The sequence below is a fragment of the Gordionus sp. m RMFG-2023 genome, chromosome 2 (assembly GCF_954871325.1).
Source record: "Gordionus sp. m RMFG-2023 chromosome 2, tfGorSpeb1-WG-v2, whole genome shotgun sequence".
Taxonomy (NCBI): Eukaryota; Metazoa; Nematomorpha; class Gordioida; order Chordodea; family Parachordodidae; genus Gordionus; species Gordionus sp. m RMFG-2023.
Window position 1 is genome coordinate 57,551,882 of NC_088776.1, and position 22,398 is coordinate 57,574,279.

At 27.4% G+C, this 22,398-nt stretch overlaps 1 protein-coding gene and 1 long non-coding RNA gene across 5 annotated transcripts in view; both read right to left on the minus strand.

The window, feature by feature from the left end:
- The window catches only part of LOC135924747 (tyrosine-protein phosphatase non-receptor type 4-like), a 53,654-nt gene that overhangs the window by 17,790 nt on the left and 13,466 nt on the right, over window positions 1–22,398 (minus strand). For 3 of the 4 annotated variants that reach the window (XM_065459850.1, XM_065459852.1, XM_065459851.1), the window contains 3 exons: window positions 18,845–18,908; window positions 17,761–17,939; window positions 357–425 (listed from right to left, as the gene is read on the minus strand). In XM_065459850.1, coding sequence (XP_065315922.1) covers window positions 357–425; window positions 17,761–17,939; window positions 18,845–18,908 — 312 coding nt within the window. Of the gene's footprint in view, window positions 1–356; window positions 426–4,159; window positions 4,644–17,760; window positions 17,940–18,844; window positions 18,909–22,398 lie in introns of those variants that run through there. The other variant, XM_065459853.1, reaches the window with a different exon arrangement.
- On the minus strand, window positions 15,681–16,176 carry LOC135924748 (uncharacterized). The gene is made up of 3 exons (XR_010571388.1): window positions 16,055–16,176; window positions 15,802–15,975; window positions 15,681–15,756 (listed from the first exon to the last, which is right to left on the minus strand). It is a non-coding gene; the product is annotated as an uncharacterized LOC135924748 (long non-coding RNA).

The following is a 22,398-nucleotide window of genomic DNA, read 5'->3' on the forward strand; positions in this document are numbered from 1 at the left end:
TTGATAGCGGTCGTTGAATGCAAATCAGCTGGACCCACCATTTTGGTAACCCGTATAAAAATTATTCTCATATTATAAAAACTACTTTTAAATTGATAACTCGCTTCCTTATTGTCTCGATAGATCAGGCAAATTTTTTAAAAAAAAGTTTGCGCCAGACTCAGGAATAAATTGGCCTCTTGTTTAAAAATTTTTCAATAATGATATGGGTAACCAAAATGGCGTCTCCAGCTGTTTTTCATTGACGTATACACTTTTAATGGATGCATCGTCAGTCTAGGTATTATTAAATTATCTGTCATTGGCAAAAATATGAACGAAAATATTAACGTTAACGAATTCAAATCTTAAATTACCGGGTAAATATACGATCGATTTTGATTCTCTTTTTGTATTCTAAAATCGTCTGATGTTCGGTTCTTCCACTAGTAAAATATATAAAAAAAATTATTTAAATTTTATAAAATTATAAAATGCGATTAATTTCATACAAAAACTCTCTTTTGTAAGTTAATAAATTTTTCTTGGGAATTATATTATTTTTGAAATCACTCGAGTCACAACACGATTTGTTAAGAATTTTTAACATACTTTTTGATGGGTTCAAGCCCGAACGAGATTGTCATTCTATCAGACTCCATTAAATTCGGGCCCTCGATAAAAAAAATCCAAATTATTTTGTCTTACTAATATTCTTTTTTTTTTAAAAAAAATTTATCACCTTAAAAAACAAAGAAGTTTCATCATGTCATTAAAAAAAAATTCTGCCTATATTCGCCCAGTCCTTAAAAACTCAAAATTGTATATTTTTAAACTCTCATAAGAGTGACACCGATCTATCATGCATCATCCTTTGTCGGCGCTTAGAATTTACCGCTTTCGTGTTGATATCTCGTATTTTTTTTTAAAAAATAGTCCAATGGGGAAAAATTTATTCCTAAAAACAAAGTTTTTGGAATGGGATTTAGATCTCTGAAAGAAAGAAAAATTTCCGATTTGGGTCACACTTTAAAAAAAAAATAAGTGCAATAAATGGCTCTATATACTGGTGTAGTTAAAAAGGTCAATATTTTAGCCAAGAGCCAGAAGGTTTCGCTCATTAGATGGCAAAAAAGGTTTGGACATCTATTACCGAAATCTCGAGGGGTTGGAGTAATATTTTTTTTAGCGAAAATATTGGTTTGGCAGTTTTAACCTCCGCTAACAAGGAAGGGTGGTATGAGCCGAAATGATATCTTTTAGATTTTATTTTCATAATAAAATTGAAAATTCCTAATTTTTGTTTCCGACACTGGTAGATACTTTTTTCAACACCTTGCCCCTAAATATGAGTTACTTTTATTTTTACACCGATGAAGAATAATTCAGGATTCAAGAATCGCTTAAAATTTAAGATGACTTAAAAAAATGTTCGAGCAATTTTGTGAAATATTTTATAATTTTTATATCTAAAAAAAAAAAACTTTCAGTTTTATTTTGTTGATCTTCAGAGATTATTTTTTTTGCTCAAATAATTTTTGTCACAAAATAAATAATAAAATTTTCGCGTGCCATATTTTATTTTTTTGTTAATTCCTGCTTTTTTAAAGTGACCACGGAATATTTTTAAACAATCGACCTCATTTTTTTTTATCGTGAATGACCAATGAGTAGTGTTGTTAAACGGTTAATTTTAGGGCCGATAAAAATGGCGCGAACTCAATATTTTATCCAGAAAAATATTACGCGGAAATCCTTTCTCCTTTCCATTCTTTCTTTTTTCACTATGTTATGCTTTAGAGGTTTCTGGACCCAATAAATTATAACTCTGCCTATCTTATATTTCATTTTTAAAAAATATATCCGGCATTACTTCTTTTGATTTTTGCCGAAAAATAAAAATTTCGCGAAAATGTCCAGATTGGCAAGAAAAAAAATTTTTTTTTTTAAAAGAAATGATAGTTTTTTAAAGTTCACATAATTTTTTTAAAAAATATATATTTTACCTAAATATATAGTATGTATATGTAGGTTCCATTTAATTTAGAAGTAAGTATACTTACATTATAAATAAGGGTATACATATTGAATTTTATTTTTCTTTAAAGTTTATAAGAATATACTTTATTACAATATGTCACATATTTATTAGCAATCACATAATAATACTATACCTAGACTGTGGTGTTGTTAAAACGGCTAACCAAATATTTTAGCCCCCCCTCCCCAAAAAAAAAAATTGTTATATAAACCTGGAAATTTTCGTACATGGCAGATAAAGGTTTAGACATCTTTATAACGAAATCTCGAGGCATGCGTAATATTCTTCTAACTAAATATCTCAATAGAAAATAGGCTAAATCGAGCTGAGAGGGGCGATCCGCTCATTTGAAAACTTATTAATTAGAGTCAGACAGTGCGGGTCCGATCCTAGAGCAGTACATCAACAAAACATGGGCCCGATCAGTGAAATATTGATGTTATATATTTTCCTACTCTCCACCCCCCCCCTCCACTTTTTTTTTTGCCTAAATTGAATATCACAAATTATAAAATGAATTTTTAAAAAAATAATAAGAAGAAGAAGAAAAGTCACAATATCATATTATTTTGTAATAAATAGAATAAAATAAATAATTATCATTTAATTTATCAAAGTTTATTTTGATGAATATTAAAATTTAATATAATAACAAATAACTTTTAAAATAGAGAATATGAAAAATATTCCCTGTGGGCCGCTGGCGGGCTCGGATCAAAATTTTTTTTGATTTGGAGGTTTCTGTTATCAATATAAATCAGCTAGTGACACGTTTGGCTTCTGGTATAAATAATTTCCTTTTCATATTCCTAAATGTGGGAAACCAAAATGGCGTGCCACCAGCTCTGATTTGTATTCAACGACGCTTCGAAATACCATCTTTTACTAAATCGTCATGGTCTAAGTAAGTAATACGGTGCAAAAAAATTTGATTCGACCGGGATAAACCGGCGATTCCGGTTCAATAAATCAGAGGTCACACCACTAAATAAAGATGGCAGTCATGCCCTGTGAGGTTATTGGGTAAATACGATTATTTAGTGAACGCTATGTTACAACAGTTGATTTATTTAAAATTTATATTCGTCCGCTTGTAATCACATGAACTGTCAGATTTGACAAGTTACCCAATATGTAAATGATTAAATTGTACCAAAATACCAATTTTTTAATACACCTAAACCCCATCCTACATATCTCTAACCTAAAATTCCTACTCCTAGGCTTCGGATACTTGATAAATTTTAAATGTATTTCATCCAATAAGAAAAAAAAGAAGTAATTAATGTTTTTCAGTTTGAACATTCCTCGCGTTAAAACTTATTATCAATTAAATTACATTTAAAAAATAAAATAGTTGTATCAAAAAAGAAAAATAAGAGAAATAACATATTCCTATTCTTTGTATACGAATAAATAAAATTTTACGCTGGTTGATCATAAGAAAGAAGAAATAAGAATTCGAAATTTAATATAGGTGAGGGGTAATAGGGAATAATCCCATTTTACATAAATTGCATTTAATTAAATTGTATATTAATGATATATATATAATATATACATGACCTAATAAATTAATTGATTTTTCACGAGTTCAAATTATGATGGATCAAGCTATTCTTCATTTACTTATAAAAAAATATTATAATATTATTATATTACTAATATAATTACGAATAACTTAAACGAGTGTTAAAAAATTCATCCGAAGGCGAAAATTTAAGGAAAAATAGCGTAAAATATTATTATTGTGAGGGAAGGGAAGGAGGGATATAAATTCCCACGTATAAGATGTATCCTCTTAATTAGGAATGTATCGTTTTTAAAAAAAAATAAATAAAATAAATATTGCATCAGTCAGGCAGTTCAAACCCCTCTCCCTAAGCCAATGACGACATTACCTTCCTTACCAATTTGGTTAAATCATATTTCATACTACCTCCCCCATCCCAGTTCTTGCGTCATAACCCCTCTCCCTCCAATAATGGTATAAGTATAAGTTCCTCGTGGTAAGATATTGATGATAAAATATTTGATCATCAAAAAAACCGGTCTATCTCACGTCAAAAGAAAAACCTAAAATTTACGTTTTTTTATCTTTGTTAGGCGAATAATTTTATTATTTTTTATTAATAATACCTAAATTTGTTTCGAATCCTTCTCAATAACCTATTATTACTCTTGTTGTCGTCACTCGAAACAAAATTATCGCTTCGGTAATCTCGCGCTTTACGGTCAAAGGCATCGCGATTTTCCGCGACGCTAGAAAAATGTTCGATATCGAGACGACGATCATTATGGCCGTTATTGTTAGAAACCCCGCTACGATAACCCCAAAATGGTGACTCCTCCATGAATGATTTTCGCAGGTAGAGAATCATTCGCGTAAAAAATCGTTATTTAGTTATTTTTCGCCCCCAAATTTAACAAATTCGAAGAAAGGTCCAATATAATTTTGATAGAATAATTATCTTCCTATTTTTTTTTTCTGGGCCAAGTTCATTTGATAGAAAAAAAACTGATTGAGGAGAGAAAACTCCGATTTCGTTATCTAAAACATAGCGAAAAATTGTCTATAGGAAGATTAGGGTTGTCTGTCCCCCTTTCAAGATCAAATAAATTATTTTAATATTTAAAAAAAATTAATTTTTTTAAATTTTATAAAAGAATTTCATTAAATATAATTTTTAAATGTTTTTTTTATTTTTGAAAGGTAAAGAAAAAAAATAAATATAATATTTAATTAATATTTTTAATATTCCGTAATTTAAAAAATAAAGAAAAAAAAAACATTTTACATTTAATAAAATAATTTATTTTTTTTACTTACGATAAATAGACTGTGAAAAGAAAAATTAAAATTAATTTTATTATGAAATTTTATATATTTATACGCGAACGCGCTGTGTAAAAATAAATATAAAAATCGGCACGCTTTGAACTACCTCCAATACGAATCGAATATTTGAATTTAGTTCGTTATTTTCGGAAAAAAAGTTTTAAAAAAAAAATTCACAAAAATTCCGCAAAGAAAATGTTAAAATACTTTATAATAATAATCTCAAATATTTATGAATAATTTTAAAATATATATATAATAAATATACAAATAAATTTGGAATATTTAAGGAATAACTTGAAATATTTATAAAAAATTATTCAAATATTCTGAAAGTTTAAAAACAATTCGATATTACTGATTACTGAATCTTATTGCATATATATATTCCAATTTACATTTATTTATCACATTCACAGAAAGAAAGAAATTCTACAAATTTATTTCAGTAATTAAGATCGATTTTAAATTTTCCTTGGCGTTATATTTATCTACCATGTTATAATTTCACACATCATTTGAAACTTTTTCACAGCAAAACTTAAGTAAAATGTTTCAAAAAATGACATAGATATGATTGAGACTACGAGAATAGCTGAAAGCATTATAAACTTAAGGAAATTAGGGCAAATGTAGATGACGAATTTCATAAATTGTGTCATTGTTGAGTCTTTAATTTACCTCGACTGCAGCAAGGCGAGCCTATCGTTCAAATATTAATATAGGGTCAGTAGAAGAATACCATAAAATAAATCTCTTTATTATTCTTTTAGATACTTTTAAAACTAAAAAGAATGAAAGGTTCTTAATTAATCAGGCAGCACTTACAAATCTGCAAACATTATTACCGCAGATTACTATTACTAACTGAATGCAAATTATGGTATAAAAGGTTAAATATGGTTGATAATCTATCAAAAAAAATGTTATAGATGCTTCTCATAATTTCAAACACATTTAAGAAAGACCATTTTCCTAATGTATAAAAATTATGATATATTTTTCTACCCACTAAAAGAACATTTCCATCTTCAACAAGAATAAAATATACCCCTAAAAGTAGTTTTGTTGAATAGCTCGACTTGAGCCGATTTTTAAAAACCAGAAAAATATTGCCTAAGCCTCTAGATTCGGCCAACAGATGTCTAAACTAGAGGTCTGCAATTAAGCAGGATTAGCCAAAAAGCCCGTCTACTCATTGTTTTGAAATTTTGTTTAACCCGCCCGCCCTCATAATATTTAAAAATTATTCTAATGACTGGCTTGGCTCTTTATTTATTATAATGTATTTTCAATTAAACATATATAATATGCAATATTATGAAATAATTACAATTTTGATAAATTGAATTGTCCTGATCATTTCGTATGAAAAAATAAAATCAATCACGAATACTGTATATGAGCAGGGTTGCCATGTCCCCCCCCCCCATTAGTGGGAGTCTCCCACAATTTTTTAGTTTACCCACATACATCTCACTCCCACAATTAGAAATCTCCCACAAAAAGCTCCCACAATTTTTTAATTTCTCCCACAATTTTTTTTTTAGCATTTTAATGTTTTTAATATATAAATAATAATTTTGAGAGACAGTATTTGATTATTTTTATATTTTTAAAATAAATTTTAAATATTTATTCGAAAAATATGTCTAGTTCTTTTATTTTATTGCTCTAAAAATATTTTTTATAAAATTCTCCAATTCTCCACTCGACATTTTCAAAATTTTTGTGTTAGAAAGAATAGAAGTTAGAACAGTATGTATAATTATTATAAATATATTTTAAATTACTAATATATTTTATATAGTTATCTAAGTTGCATGTCAGCTTTCTGCGCTGATAATGCCTCTGTTAATTTTGGCAAAAATCAAAGTGTATTTACCGAATTGAGGCAGCACAATAATGAATTAATACCAATTGGCTGTATATGCCATATACTGCATAATTCTTGCAAGAAGGCAATGAATGTACTATCTGTAGATGTCGAAGTAATTGTGATGAAATGTTTTAACGATAGTTCATCAACTAAAAGAGTCACTGAATTAAAAGAATTGGTGGAGTGGTCTGATTTGGAATGGTGTGAGTTGTTGCGATATGTAGCTATCAGGTGGTTATCATTAATACCTGCCATCGAGAGAATTTTAAAATTTTACGAACCCTTAAAGAAATACTTCTTAAATAAAGATTTTAAAAGCTGTCCTAAAATTTTGAAAAATTTTTTCGAGGATGAAATGTCAGAAGCATATTTGGGATTAGTTTCACATGTAGGAAATCTACTTCATGTAGTTAATATTCATTGCAATCAGAAGATTCTTTATTGATAAAGATTCACAAAATCATGCTACAGCTCTGTTCATCTCTACAGTTAAAAATAGATAATAATTTTATGGCGCTATTGCTAAAAATATCATATTAAAATGTTAAAATATTACTATAATTAACGTATTTTTAAATGAAGCAAATATTTTTATTAAGACAATTTTGGAATATTTACAATCAAGATTTGAATTTAATAACTCTATTTAAAAGTGTATAAATATTATGACCTTGGAACAGAAACCATCATTTGATGGTTTTTGTAATTTAATAAATATATTAAAATTACCGATAGACATTGAAGCCTTGGAAGAGATTGTAATTTTTTCCATTTTTTATGATTCGCCAGAATACTTAAAGTTATATGGTCTAAAAGCAGAGGAGAAATGGGTGGAATTTTTTCGTAATAACAATAAATCCCCATGCTTGGAAAAAATTTGCGAGTATGTTTTCTCCTTATCTCATTCTAATGCCTCATCGGAGCGCATTTTTAGCCTGATGAGGACTGCCTGGAGAAAGGAGAGAAATCGAATTGCTTTAACAACATTAGAGGCCGAGTTAATGGTTAAACAAAATTATAAAATGTCATGCCAGGAATTTTATAAATATCTTAATAACGACGGTAAACGTTTGTTCCATTATTTAAATCTCAAATAAAATATAATTAACTATAACTATTTGACTTTCTATATTTTATAATATCTTATTTATACATTTGCATAAAATCAAATGAGAATATTTTGGCAAATCATAAAAATAAAGAAGCATTACAATCACCTCAAACATGACATCATATTAAATCTTATTAATAATTATCCGATAATAGTAATAATATTCTTACTTTGGTATTTCTGCAGCATAATTTAGTGAACCTTTATTAAATTATATTCTTCTGATTGCAACTACATATTAACAGCATATAGTAGATTTCCTATATGTAAAATTCCTAAATATACTTCTGCCATTTATTTTTGAAATTTTTTTTCAATATATTAGGACAGCTTTTATAATCTATTTATTTTTTAAAGGTTTGTAAAATTTTAAAATTCTATCGATGGCGCGTATTAGGAGGAACCTGTCAACCAACATTATGCTGACTCAATTCTGTAAATACACTCTGGTTTTTGCCAAATTCACTGAGGAATTATCAGATCAGAAAGCTGCAATGCAATTCATTGGTAATGCCAAATCTGCCATATTTACCATTATATATGGTTAGCTATGTCTTTGGATATTTCATATCTGGAGAAAAATTTTTTAATAGTTTTATTGAAATGACATTATTTTGCTGAAATAGGGGAGGATCAAGGGAAATGTTTTGATATCTCCTTATTAGATGTATATGTTAGAATTGCATATGTTTGGACATCTTTCAAATCGTCAAGAATTGACCTTCTGGATTTATATCCTAAAACATTGATGATAGCCTTGCTCATTTGTGTTCTACAAAGTATACTTTTCATTTATATTAGTCGTTAAATATTATGGGGAAAGATTCTACCAACATTGTGATGTTAAGTAGCTCTCTGAATGTTGTACTGCATGATAGGTATTTACCATTTCCGCAACTGTAGTTGCATCTGTATTATTTCTTATTTTTGAAGAATATTTTTGTTTTGCAATAGATTTTGATAAACTGCCCTGTACTGATTTATGCTTTGAAGATTTTTGATGCCTCAAAATATCATATTCCCTTCCCCCATTGTATTAACTAAATACTGTAGAACAACTTCCCCGCACTGATTATAATTATTTTTTACATTGTAAATTTAAAATTGTTTGTTTTTTATAAAATCTTATTTATACATTAGCATAAAATATATTTTTTACATTGTAAAATTACAATTTTTTTATAGAATATTATCTTGTTTACATTCTTTTGTATTTAAAAAAGATCGTTGGTTATTATTTTTAAACAAAATTAATATATTATAATAAATCAATATGTTATTTTAATAATAAAGATAGTATTTAAGAAATTTTGCGTCGTACTATAATTACCTATTTTGAAAAATAGTTGCGTATTTTATTTTGAAAAATAGTTGGCTATTTTATTTTGAAAAATAGTTGGCTATTTTATTTTGAAAAATAGTTGGCTATTTTATTTTGAAAAATAATTACATATTTTATTTTAGAAAATAGATTCGATTTTATATTTATAAAAAATAATAAGCGGATAACTAAGTCAATTCTAAATCCCGGCCGCAGACCAGTCCTTTGCGGGTCGTTTTTTAGCAATTTTCATATTTCTCCCACAATTTTTATATTACTCCCACAAAATACCGAATTTCTCCCACAATTTGAAAATTTTGACCTGGCAACCCTGTATACGAGACAGAACCATCTTTTGCTGAGCCTTCTCTTCTATTAAAGCATCCAAATGAGACTAATCTTACTATTATCAAATATATAAGGTCTCGCGCTACAATCCTCGATATTATTGCTTAAAATAATATTGTTATCATAGAGCAAGAAAAAAAATTGCCTTTATTTTTTATAACCTTAAATATAATATATTATTAAGTTATGCAGTTTAAAATGTAGTTTTTAAAACCTGTTAAATTATTCGAGCCTCTCACTGGAGATCTGCAAATCTTAGCGTTCGGACTCGGGTCTATTTTTATAAAAAAATAACTTAGGTTCGGGCCGGGTTTAAATTTTTTAAATATGATATAATTACAATTTTTGTCAAATAAATTGATATATTTTTTAAATTTTTGTTGCAAGAAAGATAAGGCGCTAATATATTTTTCTATAATAATTTCGAGATCAACAAATAATTTTTTTTTTGGGTCGGGTTTTTTATGGACAAATAAAAAAATAAAATTTCGTTCGAGATCGAGCTGGGTAGGAAAATTTTCTTTCTTTCTTTCGTTCATTCTTTCTTTCTTTCGTTATGCAGATCATTACCTTCTACTTTCCAGGCAGCATCTTCGTATATTTTATTTTATGCCTAGCATTATTGCATAATAAATCTTATGAATTTGACCATTGTCGACAAATTGAACATTCAATTCAAAAATTTGTTGTAGGAAAAAAAAAATCCGAATTCTTAATCCTAAGAAAAATTCGTTACAAATATTTTTTTTAATTATGCTATCCGAAACACGTACGTTAATAAAATGGTCAAAATTTGTTGATTAATTTTGTAACTAATTTAAGAGAAATTTGCATTATGCAATTGGTATTAATAACAAAGTGCACACCCTTTTTAGAGTTTCCTTATAAATAAAAATTCCTCGTTGACAGTTAAAGACAGGTATAGATCTTGATTTATCGTCAGTGCTCATGATCGACGGTCGGAAGGTAGCTTCAAAATTGTTCCTCAAGGGTAATTAGAATAGAACCTTGGTTATATATGTTTTCAAAATTTACCTCTACATTAGTGAAACAAATGTATTAAGTGGGCCCAAATGGTAAATTGTCATACCTCGACTAAATTACTTACGAATTTTTGCGTTAATGCTATTAAGCGTACAAGTTGCATAACTAAAATTAAGAACCAATTTTCGTGAAACTAAATTTCGGAATCATATTTTATTCGACTATTTATAAATGAATATTTAATTTATCGATGATGGCAAGACATAAAATTTATCATGTGGTTCCAAGAAATGCATATCACAAAGATTAAATATACAAGGTTCATATCAGAAATCTGCATCGGGCCTAAATAGCCCTTAAACCCTCTGGATCCGGGGGGGGGGGATCAAGCCGGGTTTTGCAGATCATTAGTTGATTCTGTCTGGAATGGGATGATAGATGAAAAAATTTAAAAGAAATTTTTTTTAAAAAAAACGTCTCCCATTATTAAATTCATCGAGGAAACGAGGGTTTAAAGATGTAATAAATATCATCATAATTGAATGTAAACATTTGTAAAATCATCTTATGTTGGAATTATTAAGTTATATTTTATATTTAGATTTATAAAATTCGATCTTTGTTGAAGTCAATTATGTATTGCGATTCTCGAGTTATTTTTATTTTACACAATTTTATTTTTAATGATAATTATATGATTTGTGCGGCATGATTTTTGGGGCTTATAATTTTAAAGAAATGTATTTTTTTTATATTATTTTTATTTACAATTAGGAGCATCCCTATTAAAAGGGGAGCGAATTGTAATGTAAAATTACTTCATTTTTTCCATTTTATTTTAATTTAAAAAAAATTATTTCTAAGTTATTAATTCTTATTGCAGACAACAAATAAATATAATCAATTCGAAATTAATACATCTGTTTTAAAATAAAATCATTTCTATCGAATAATGTTTAAAAATTTTTTAGAAAGTACAACAGTTATATTTTGAAGAAGAAAAAAACTAAGGGTAAATTTTTGCATATAAAACTATATTAAAAAAAAAAATCTGGTAGTGCATCATCAAGGCCTTATATTCACGACAAATTTGTAACATTTTTACACCCTTCGATATAAGGTAGCATCACATATTCAATTTTAAATGAATGGTGTTTTCCATATTAACTGACATTATACATGGTAAATGATATCCAAACCCATTCAAATTAATCCGATATTCCAACCCATTATCAATCTGTTATCCAGATAGAACCGCAAAAGGTATCAAAAAATAAAGATAGATAATGAGAGAAAAATGGGATATTCTCGAAAAATCAAGGGGTTGTTAGCCATCGTTAATTTTGATGCAAATATTCTAAAAGGGACCTTCCACTGTAGAACGTACTGCATGCAATCTTTTATTATATATTTTCATATCTAGTGTCACATTAACATGACCTAGTCCACTAAACGGGGTCATAATTTTTTCTTTAAGTAAATATTCTACATCAACAACAAAAACATATGGGGCTAACAACATTGCTATTTTAATTGGTTCCCCAATTGTGGAATATTTAATGTTTTAATATTATAAAATCATTCATTTAGCATGTTGGTCTAGGACCCGTTCCTAGCCTTTCCTCGCATAATCGCAACGTTTTTTTTCTCGATAAAGCAGACAAAACTTTGTTATCCAGATAAGAAGTAATAAAGGGGAAAAGGTACTAAAAATCCCTTCATAATTGTTTCAATTATATATAAATTTACTTCTATATTATACAAATGTAATAAATAAGTAAATACTTATCTTTTAAAATAGAATATTTAGAATCATATTAAAAATACATAAACATAAAAATATTCTTTCTACAATATATAATTTTTCGCTAAGATAGATTTATTAAACATATTCTTATCAGAGTTTAACAATATTTATTAGTATTAATGTATACCACAATATATTACTAAATATTTTTTTGAACAGTAATGGCTTAAAGGTTTATACTGAAATAGCCTTTATAGTTAGTTATAATCAGGGTTGATAAGTCGATCAATTGACCGCAGGTCAAATACTCTAAGAAATCAAAGAAAAAAAATTAAAAATATGTTTGAAAAAAGAAAAAAACGATATAAACATATGATCACAATGCTGCTTATTTATTGGGTCCCCAATATCAAGGGGAGCATCTAGCTAATAGTGAACTTAATGAAGTATGTGAGATAATAGAAGAATTAGGCATTTTACAAGGTCGCGATGAACAAAACATTTCAAGTTCAGAAGTAAATGCGCCATGTTTTATGGCAAATTATGTGGAAAGCGGTAACTTCCATAAGAAGCAAAGAGATTCCGGTCTCAAGTTAGTGAAATGCTTGACCACCAGGTGGTATTTTACTAATAATTTCTAGCTCTACTCCTTATTTAGAAAGAAATTGGTCGATTTGGGTTAATATTCTTACTGAAACAGAAATCGAATGAAGATCTTGACAACCGAAAAGTTGATTAAAAAAATATTATAGAAAATGATAATATTAAATATGAATCAAGAGCAATAGAAATTAGTAATTGAATGACAATGAATTGTAAAAATATTATATCATTTTATACAAAATAAAGTTAATCTTGATTTTAAAAAAAAAACATTTATTTGAATTTGACCGTATTTGAGCGGTAAAATATCGGTAAATTTACCGAAATTGACTGGTTACATAATCCTGGTTATTGCTAACAGATAAACGTGAGAGAAAGAATTAGTAAAGTATGTCCCTTAATCTCGCAAGAGAAAAAACAAATCAACATAGCGTTCGTGGAAGATGAGATTGTTAGGTGATATGCAAGATTTATGACGAACCCTACATATGTTTTATTAATTATATTTCGATAATTCTTTAATTATTTAAAAAAAAGATCTCAAAGTATGCTTCGTGTTTTGTAATTTTAAGTTGGGATTTAGGAAGCAAAAAAAATTTTTGCCACAAGAATTAGAGCGTTTTTGCTATAAGTTCCATCATAACGAAAACCCTAACTTGCCCATGTTTGAAAAAAAAAAAATTATAATTATAGGCCTTGGCCTATTTTTTTTTTGTCAAATAGCGCCAATAATGCCTTTCAAATGGCCTCGCGCAAATTGGTAAAATTACCGTTTGGCGTAGCAACCATTTTAAAAAACGTTATTTAATACTTTTTTTGTATTCGTTTAGTAATGGTAAAAAATGTAAATATAAATAACTTATAACTTATATCCTAAAAAGGAATATTTAGAAATTAAAGAAATAAGAACGCAGAAGATAATATAATTTTCAAAAACAAATCCTTTTTTTTAAAAAAAACTTATTTAAAATTTTGAATCGACAGATATTAATAAAAAAAAAGACAACCTCCACTTAAACATAGGACGCGTTACGTTTTTTTTATTTAAAAATTACGGCAAAACGTAAACGCTCAATTTGTGCGCAATATTATCTCAATTTTCTAAAAGACAATCAAATTCTAAAAATTTTTGAGGACATCAAGTCATATATTCTATATTAAATACGAATTTTCATTGTTTTTTTTTATATTTTCCTTAAATGACGTATAAACTAGATTTTAAATTAAATGACGTATCAACTAATTTGAAATTGACGTACCAACTAGATTTTAAATTAAATGACGTATCAACTAAATTTGACGTATCATCTAGATTTTAAAATTAAATGTCGTATCAACTAGATTTTAAATTAAATGACGTATCAACTAATTTGAAATTGACGTATCAACTAGATTTTAAATTAAATGACGTATCTACTAGATTTGACGTATCATCTAGATTTTAAAATTAAATATCGTATCAACTAGATTTTAAATTAAAGGACGTATAAACTAGATTTTAAATTAAATGACGATCAACTAATTTGAAATTGACGTATCAACTAGATTTTAAATTAAATGACGTATCTACTAGATTTGACGTATCATCTAGATTTTAAAATTAAATGTCGTATCAACTAGATTTTAAATTAAATGACGAATCAACTAGATTTTTTTAAATAGAAAATCCACGATTCCTTATTTCAAAGCAAAAGATATATCTTTTTAAATGCCTAAAGTGAAGGTTGAAATAAAAACGGGTTTTTAAAGGATATTTTTATTCCGTAATGCAAACTTTACTTAAAAAAATTGGAGGGGGGTGGGAGATATTAATTGTAAATTAAACTGGCTGCCCACCTCTTGTGGGAGATATTAATTGTAAATTAAACTGACTGTCCACCTCTTTCAAAACGTTCATGAATAACTGATATATGTCAATACCTAATCAATCTAGGTTAACGAGGTTAGTAATAATGAGATATTTGCTAAGACATGATTTGGGAAAGAATTTGGGGAGGTAGGGGGGGGGGGGAGGGGGGTGCTCACAATTATAAATAAAATATCGTGGAGATGGATCCGATTTCATGTCAAAACATCTAATTTGATGGCGTCCGACAAGGCTTTCATAGTGATTTTTTTTTAACGTTTCGACTTAAAACAGATTAGACATTATTTTATTTTTTTTTTAAATGAACCAATATTCTTTAGTTAAATTATATATTATATATGATCTCAAAAATATAATTAATTGATATTTTGCCATGGCAAAATAATATTTTAAACTAACATTTATTTATTCAATATTTTGTATTATAAAATTTATATGTATTAAATTCCTCTATACTTTAATGGTATATATTTTATTTTAATAAAAAATATCATTAGTCATCCAAGAACTTGTTTATAAAAACATTATTTGGTAACAATTAACCATGTTTTTGATTATATAAATAAATATTGTCTGCAATTGTATTCAAATTAAATACTTTGTGAAGATTTATTAGAAATTGATTCTGATTTCATTTTTTAAAAATTAGTTTGTATAAGAAAAGCTTTTGCCTCTGAAATTCTTAAAATAAATTTATACATATAAATAAATATTGTCTGTTGTATTCAAATTAAATACTTGGTGAATGGGTAATAATAAGATTTGATAGAATAATATAATTATAAAGCAAATATAAAATTCATTTAGCAATTATAATAATATTTACAAATAAAAATATATTATTTTTTTATTTGACTTTTATATAAAAAAGCATTTGTATAATATTCATTTTGACCTTATCCTTGTGGTCTTCTGATAAAGATGATATTTCATCATCTATAAATTTAGCAAAAGATGATTTCTCCTTTTTATCCTTCTCAATAGTATTTTTTCAAATATTTTTCTTCTTCTTTTATTCAATGTTGTTATATTTTCATCTGAGGTAATATCATATAGTGGAGTTGAATTAGATATAGTTAAACTTGATTGTTGTATCCGAGGTGTTAAAGTTTTATTTAAAAATGATAATGTTTCATAATAAGGCCACGTTGATTTATATGGTGGCCCAGCTGAACCACTTGGACTATTTACTGTTTTTTCGTATTCTTTATTCTGATAGTCTTTTAAATTATTCCATTTAGCTTTTAAATCGTCACCTAAAAAATATATAATAGATTAAATATCTATCTACATAATTATTTCAAACGTTAGTTTAATTAAAAAATTAAGATTTACCTGATTGACCAAATTGCAATCCTAAATTTTTCTAAATATTCGGTTTTTTAATGTACATCTTTGTAATTTTCATCTGTTTTGTCGTAAATAAATATTGAATCTTTAATATTATCAATAAAATGATATATATTCATATTCATTTTTTAAAAAATTATAAGTAACGTTATATGGCTCTATAATATTAACCGGATCAAAAAGTCAAAATGTTTTGATTTCAAAATTTGTCGGATTCGATTTTAAGGCTGCATTCATAGTGGAGGCGGATCCGTTTTTTACATCTGTTCCGTCACAAGTCAATCTCATTAAAAATGATATATATGTTCAAAGTGCGTCCGTTCCGATACCTTCCGATTTTAAATGGGATCCGGCAAATTTTGAAGTCAAAACATTTCGACTTTTTGATCCGGCCAAATATTATAAAGCGTTATAACTTATAATTTTTTAAAAATTAATATATTTTATTGATATTATAAAAGATTCAAGATTTATTTACGACAAAACAGATGAAAATTACAAAGATGTACATAAAAAACCGAATTTTGAAAAAATTTAGGATCGAAATATGGTCAATCAGGTAAATCTTAATAAAGAATACAAAAAATCAATAGATAGTCCAAGTGGTTCAGCTGGGCCTCCATATAAATAAACATGGCCTTATTATCAAACATTATCATTTTTAAATAAAAGTTTAACACCTCGGATACAACAATCAAATATAATTATATCTAATTCAACCCCAATGATATTACATAAGATGAAAATATCAGCATAGATGAAAATATAACAACATTAAATAAAAAAAGAAAAAAATATAAAGAAAAAATATTTGAGAAAATTCTACAAATTGAGGAGGATAAAAAAGAGACATCCATTTTTGCCAAATTTATAGATGATGAAATATCAACTTTATCAGAAGACCACAAGGATAAGGTCAAAATGAATATTATACAAATGCTTTTCTTTATATAAAAGTCAAATAAAAAAATAATATATTTTTATTTTTAAATAAATTTATTATAATTGCTAAATGAATTTTATATTTGCTTTATAATTATATTATTTTAAGTACCATTTCAGTTTAATAAATGACACATTAAAAAATCAGAGTATCAATTTCTAATAAATCTTATTATTAACCCATTCACCAAGTATTTAATTTGAATACAATAGCAGATAATATTTATTTATATAATCATAAACATGGTTAATTGGTACCAAATAATGATTTTATAAACAAGTTCTTGGATGACTAATGATATTTTTTTTATTAAAATAAAATATATACCATTAAAGTATAGAGGAATTTAATACATATAAATTTTATAATACAAAATATTGAATAAATAAATATTAATTTAAAATATTATTTTGCCATGGCAAAATATCAATATTATTAAAATAATTAATTATATTTTTGAGATCATATATAATATATAATTTAACTAAAGAATATTGGTTCATTTTAAAAAAAAATAATGTCTAATCTAAGTCCAAACGTTAAAAAAAATCACCATGAAAGCCTTGTCGGACGCCGTCAAATTAGATGTTTTGACATGAAATCGGATTCGTCTCCACTATGAATGCAGCCTTAGCGATTTTAATCTACAGTCCCGACATTTATTTATAAAAAAAACTGACGGGGACATAATTTTGTACTATAGCTAATGGATTCGAGGTTAAGAATAATAACAACTCATTAAAAAAACCTGTATCTGTATTGCTTCGAACCAAAAGAAAAGAAGATGTTCTTCTTGACGGGCGGGGGCGGGTCGAGGAGACGGAAAAAAGTGTGGTGCTCTATGCAAGATTTCCAAAAATTTTTGCAGGAATTGCCATCGTTCATGTCAAATTTAAGGATGAGAGAGCAATCGGCTTCCATCGATGACTTGATATATTTAGAAAGTTGGTATTTAAAAAATCATATATAGAGCCCTTGAAAATCGGTCCGAAGCCTGGTTCAAACGTACAAATTTAAAAATACTTTTGAGCCGGGTTAGGTTTAAAAACATTTCCGAAGAGAAGAGAAGTGAAGAGAAGAGAAGAGAAGAGAAGAGAAGAGAAGAAGAAGAAGAAGAGAAGAAGAAGAGAAGAAGAAGAGAAGAGAAGAGAAGAGAAGAGAAGAAGAAGAGAAGAGAAGAGAAGAGAAGAGAAGAAGAAGAGAAGAGAAGAAGAAGAAGAAGAGAAGAGAAGAGAAGAGAAGAGAAGAGAAGAAGAAGAGAAGAGAAGAGAAGAGAAGAAGAAGAAGAAGAGAAGAGAGAGAGAAGAGAAGAGAAGAGAAGAAGAAGAGAAGAAGAAGAGAAGAGAAGAGAAGAGAAGAGAAGAGAAGAGAAGTATTGAAAAAGAGAATTTTTCTAATGTTGATAATTTGAATGCCTATTGAAAATTTTTTTTTTATGTATATATAGTTTTATTTTTCTATAATAAAATAGTATTCTTTGGTTATTACAAATTCAAGTACAAACAAAAATAGAATATGCATCAAATTTATTAATTTTTTACATGGTAAAGGTGGTACTTTTCAAAAAGTAAAGTAATAGTGTTATTTTTTGAAAAAAATCAAATTAACGGCGTTACTTTTTGTTACTATTTTTGACGAGTAACGCAAAATGTAACGTCGTTCCTTTTTGAGTACCTTCAATCGTTTTGAAAAAAAATTTAGTTGTAATGCAGAAGTTTAATATTTTGGTCCGAATTAATCCCAAGAATGCTCACGCATTGATTTTTTCAACAAATGCTCTCTGGAAGGGGAAAAAAAGAAAAACAATTTATATCTTTGTATTCTATACTCACCGTGTTTTCTTGAATATGGAGATAGAAGAATTTCTTTTTGAACGATATTCTCAATATGGATTTCCTGTACGATTAAAAAAAAATATATATATAAAATAGGATCAATGACGTGATACTTAGACTTGCCATTCATTTATTAAAAGAAACTTTGAAGCGATGTTGAATACAAATCAGCTGGTTATGCGCCATTTTGGATTCTCGTATTAAGAATATTTTTTATAAATAAATAAAGCTCTTTTTTTTAGGGTTTAGACAAAATTTTAATATAAATCATTTGCAAATGGCGTGTTACCAGCTGATTCGCATTGGTACACATTTAAGTGAATGAATGGCTTGTTTAGTTTAGTATTATTATGTTATGGAATTGAATAAAAAAATTCCCCGTCAAATAAAAATTTATTTCTCCTCCTCCATCATTTAAAAAAAAGAGTAAGCAATATCTTCACACACGAAAAAAAAATGAACCAAGTTTGCAGATCTGCGCAAGTTTATGCGTAAACGGTCAATTTTATCGTCTTAATTATTTTTTAAAACCAATCGTATTCATTTATAAAATCATTCGTTAAAAGGCAAGTTTAGAGCGTTTACAATGGTGGAATCAAAAATACGAATGAATGAATGTTTTATTCGTTGTATTTTGGAGATGTGCCTATACTCATTGTATCGAGATTATCAACTCGGTCGTTACAAAAGTCTTCTAAAGGTTAGGTTAGTTTATTAATTTTTTGATACAATTATGCACCCAAAAAAAAATTCACATTTTCTTTTTTAAATATATTAAATATTTTTTATACAGTTGAGATATTTCAGGCGATTCCTTTATTTACAATTAAATAATTTTAAAAAGTTTCCCTTTTCATGTTTCAATCTATACCGTTAATATAATAGATACTTTAACAAAATAAAATGTAATATTACAAGTAAGAAAAAAAAGACATCAAAAACAAACTATTATATATTTTCAAATAAGATCAATATTTAGATTGGCTTCCGATGAAGCTAATGTAATGTAGATTTGTGTATGACTTTTGTGAGGTTCCCTTTGTCCGGGATATGGAATTTTAAAAAGCTTAGATTGACTTATATTGTGAAAAAATAAATTTTTTGGATTATTGTAATTAACTTGCGCCATCTAGTGGAATTTTATTCTTCTGCCAAAATGACATTATATTATTTATTTTATTATTTAAAAATTTTTGTAAGGGTAGATTTACTAACTTTCATAATTGTAAAAAAATTAATATAAGAAAACGCTAAACTGTCAAATGAATCGAAGAAACGAGACCTTTTTATTTCAAATTTAGGAATATCAAAGCTGATAGCAAAACCTTATAATTAATTTGCTATGATATCTTTAAGTCCTCTATTTATTCTTTTAAAATAGATTAAAACATAAAAAATTTACGAAATGATAAAGTAATTTTTACCATTTTTATTTTTATATCTCAAGAATTAAACCCATTGATGGGTCTTTTGAATTTAATATATCTGTTAAAGATAAATCATATTCGGGAAATTAGTTGCTTCCCAGCGACTTGGATCATTGGTATAATATATAAGTAAATATAGTATCCTACCCTACAGTATGAGACATTAGCTTGTTTCCAGCGGCTTTGTTAAACATCATTTCCCCGATATATAAACAGTGACTCATAAGGTGATTAATGAAGTCTATCTTGGATCTTTTAGACTTTACCCTGGGGTAATAATAAATTTAGCTTTATGCCCATAAGAGGACGCAGTTAGAATCGTCTTTATTAGAAACGCAGCCTTTTTATCAATAGGAGGACACCGTTTGATTTGTAATATTTATGAATATGATCGAAATAACACAACAAATTATCATATTTTGGAAAACGAATTTATATACTCAAATAATTTTAATTTATTCCAAATTAATATTTGGACAATATAGCAGCATGTTTTATCCCTCTAAATGATTTCGAATAAATTTGATAAATATATAATACTAGCTGGACGGGTTATCAGCTAGTATATAATATTTATCTAATGAACATTTACCTTGACCCACTAAAATCTCCATATTCGTAAGAAAGTAATCGTTTATAAAAATAATAAGTAGGACCTACACTCACCCAGTACACTGACCCGGGTATTTTGAAAAAATTAGAATATGGGCCAGCCTGTGTACCCGGGCCAGCCTTAGGGCTTGTCCTGCAGATATACACAGATTAAGCCTGTTTTTACTAATATCATTAATAAAAAATATTTTATATTATTCCTGTAGGATTTTTAAAGTCTTTGTTAGAAAAAAATAAAAGTCTCCAATCAGAATCCGCAAACCAGCAATTATACTGTGCTCTCAGTATAGAAGAAATATCAATCAGACGGCAAATACATTTGAGTAAAACAGAATTCCATGGTTATGTGGATTTAGGAAATGGAATTGCAAGGTCGGAATCGCTTCCAATTGCAACAGAAGCATTATTTATAATGGCAACTTGCCTCAATGGGTCTTGCAAGATTCCACTTGATATTTCTAGTTTCTAATATTAATTCAATTTAGTTATGAATGCTCTCCATCACATACATGAAACTCGAGTTATCTGTAAAGCCTTAATATGTGATGGATTGGTCGCAAACAAAAGAATGGGTGAACAACTTGGTGTTTGCCCAAATCCGGAAAATTCAGTTCCATATTTCCTCCACCCTATCAATAGAGATGAAAAGGTCTATATGCTTCTAGATGTGTATCACATGATGAAAATGATGGAGAGAATTCATAATTAAATCTATTAATAACTGGAAATTAATATTAGAAACTAGAAAATATTCAAGTGGAATCTTCCAAGACCCAGTGAGACAAGTTGCCATTATAAATAATGCTCCTGTTGCAATTAGAAGCGATTCCGACATTGCAATTCCATTGCCTAAATCCACATAACATGGAATTTTGTTTTGTCCCAATGTAGCCGTTTGCTTAATATTTCATCTATACTGAGAGCACAGTATAATTGTTGGTTTGTGGATTCGAGACTTTTAATTTTTTCTAAAGAAGACTTTAAAAATCCTAAAGGAATAAAATAAAATATTCTTATTAAAAATATTTGTAATACCAGGTCTAATCTTTGTATGCATTTTTTTTAAAAATTATATATTCTATTTACACCATTAAAATGGTCTATATGTCACTTTTATTGTTTTACTTTTTACGTCCCCTCTATATATAATATAATTAAATAAAATTCCTGTAAAATAATGTATTGTAATATAATATAATTAAGCTATTTTGGGCTCAGGCCCACAAGATCGATTTAGCGTTTCGAGGGCGTACGGTTTAAAAGGTAGCACGCTAAAAATCAAGCTTTGTAAAATATCATTTCAAAAATTCGGATATTTTAAGCGTTTGCATATTAAAACATTGTATCGTCTATCTATTAAAATAATAACCACATTTTAAGGTAATGAAAACCGATATTCCAAATGATAATTGTAAATTTATACTAATTTAAAAGGTAAAATTATATTAAGTATTCAAAATATAACAGTAGTTTTGGTTTAGCCATTTTTTAAAAAAATAGGCGAAAACGTTT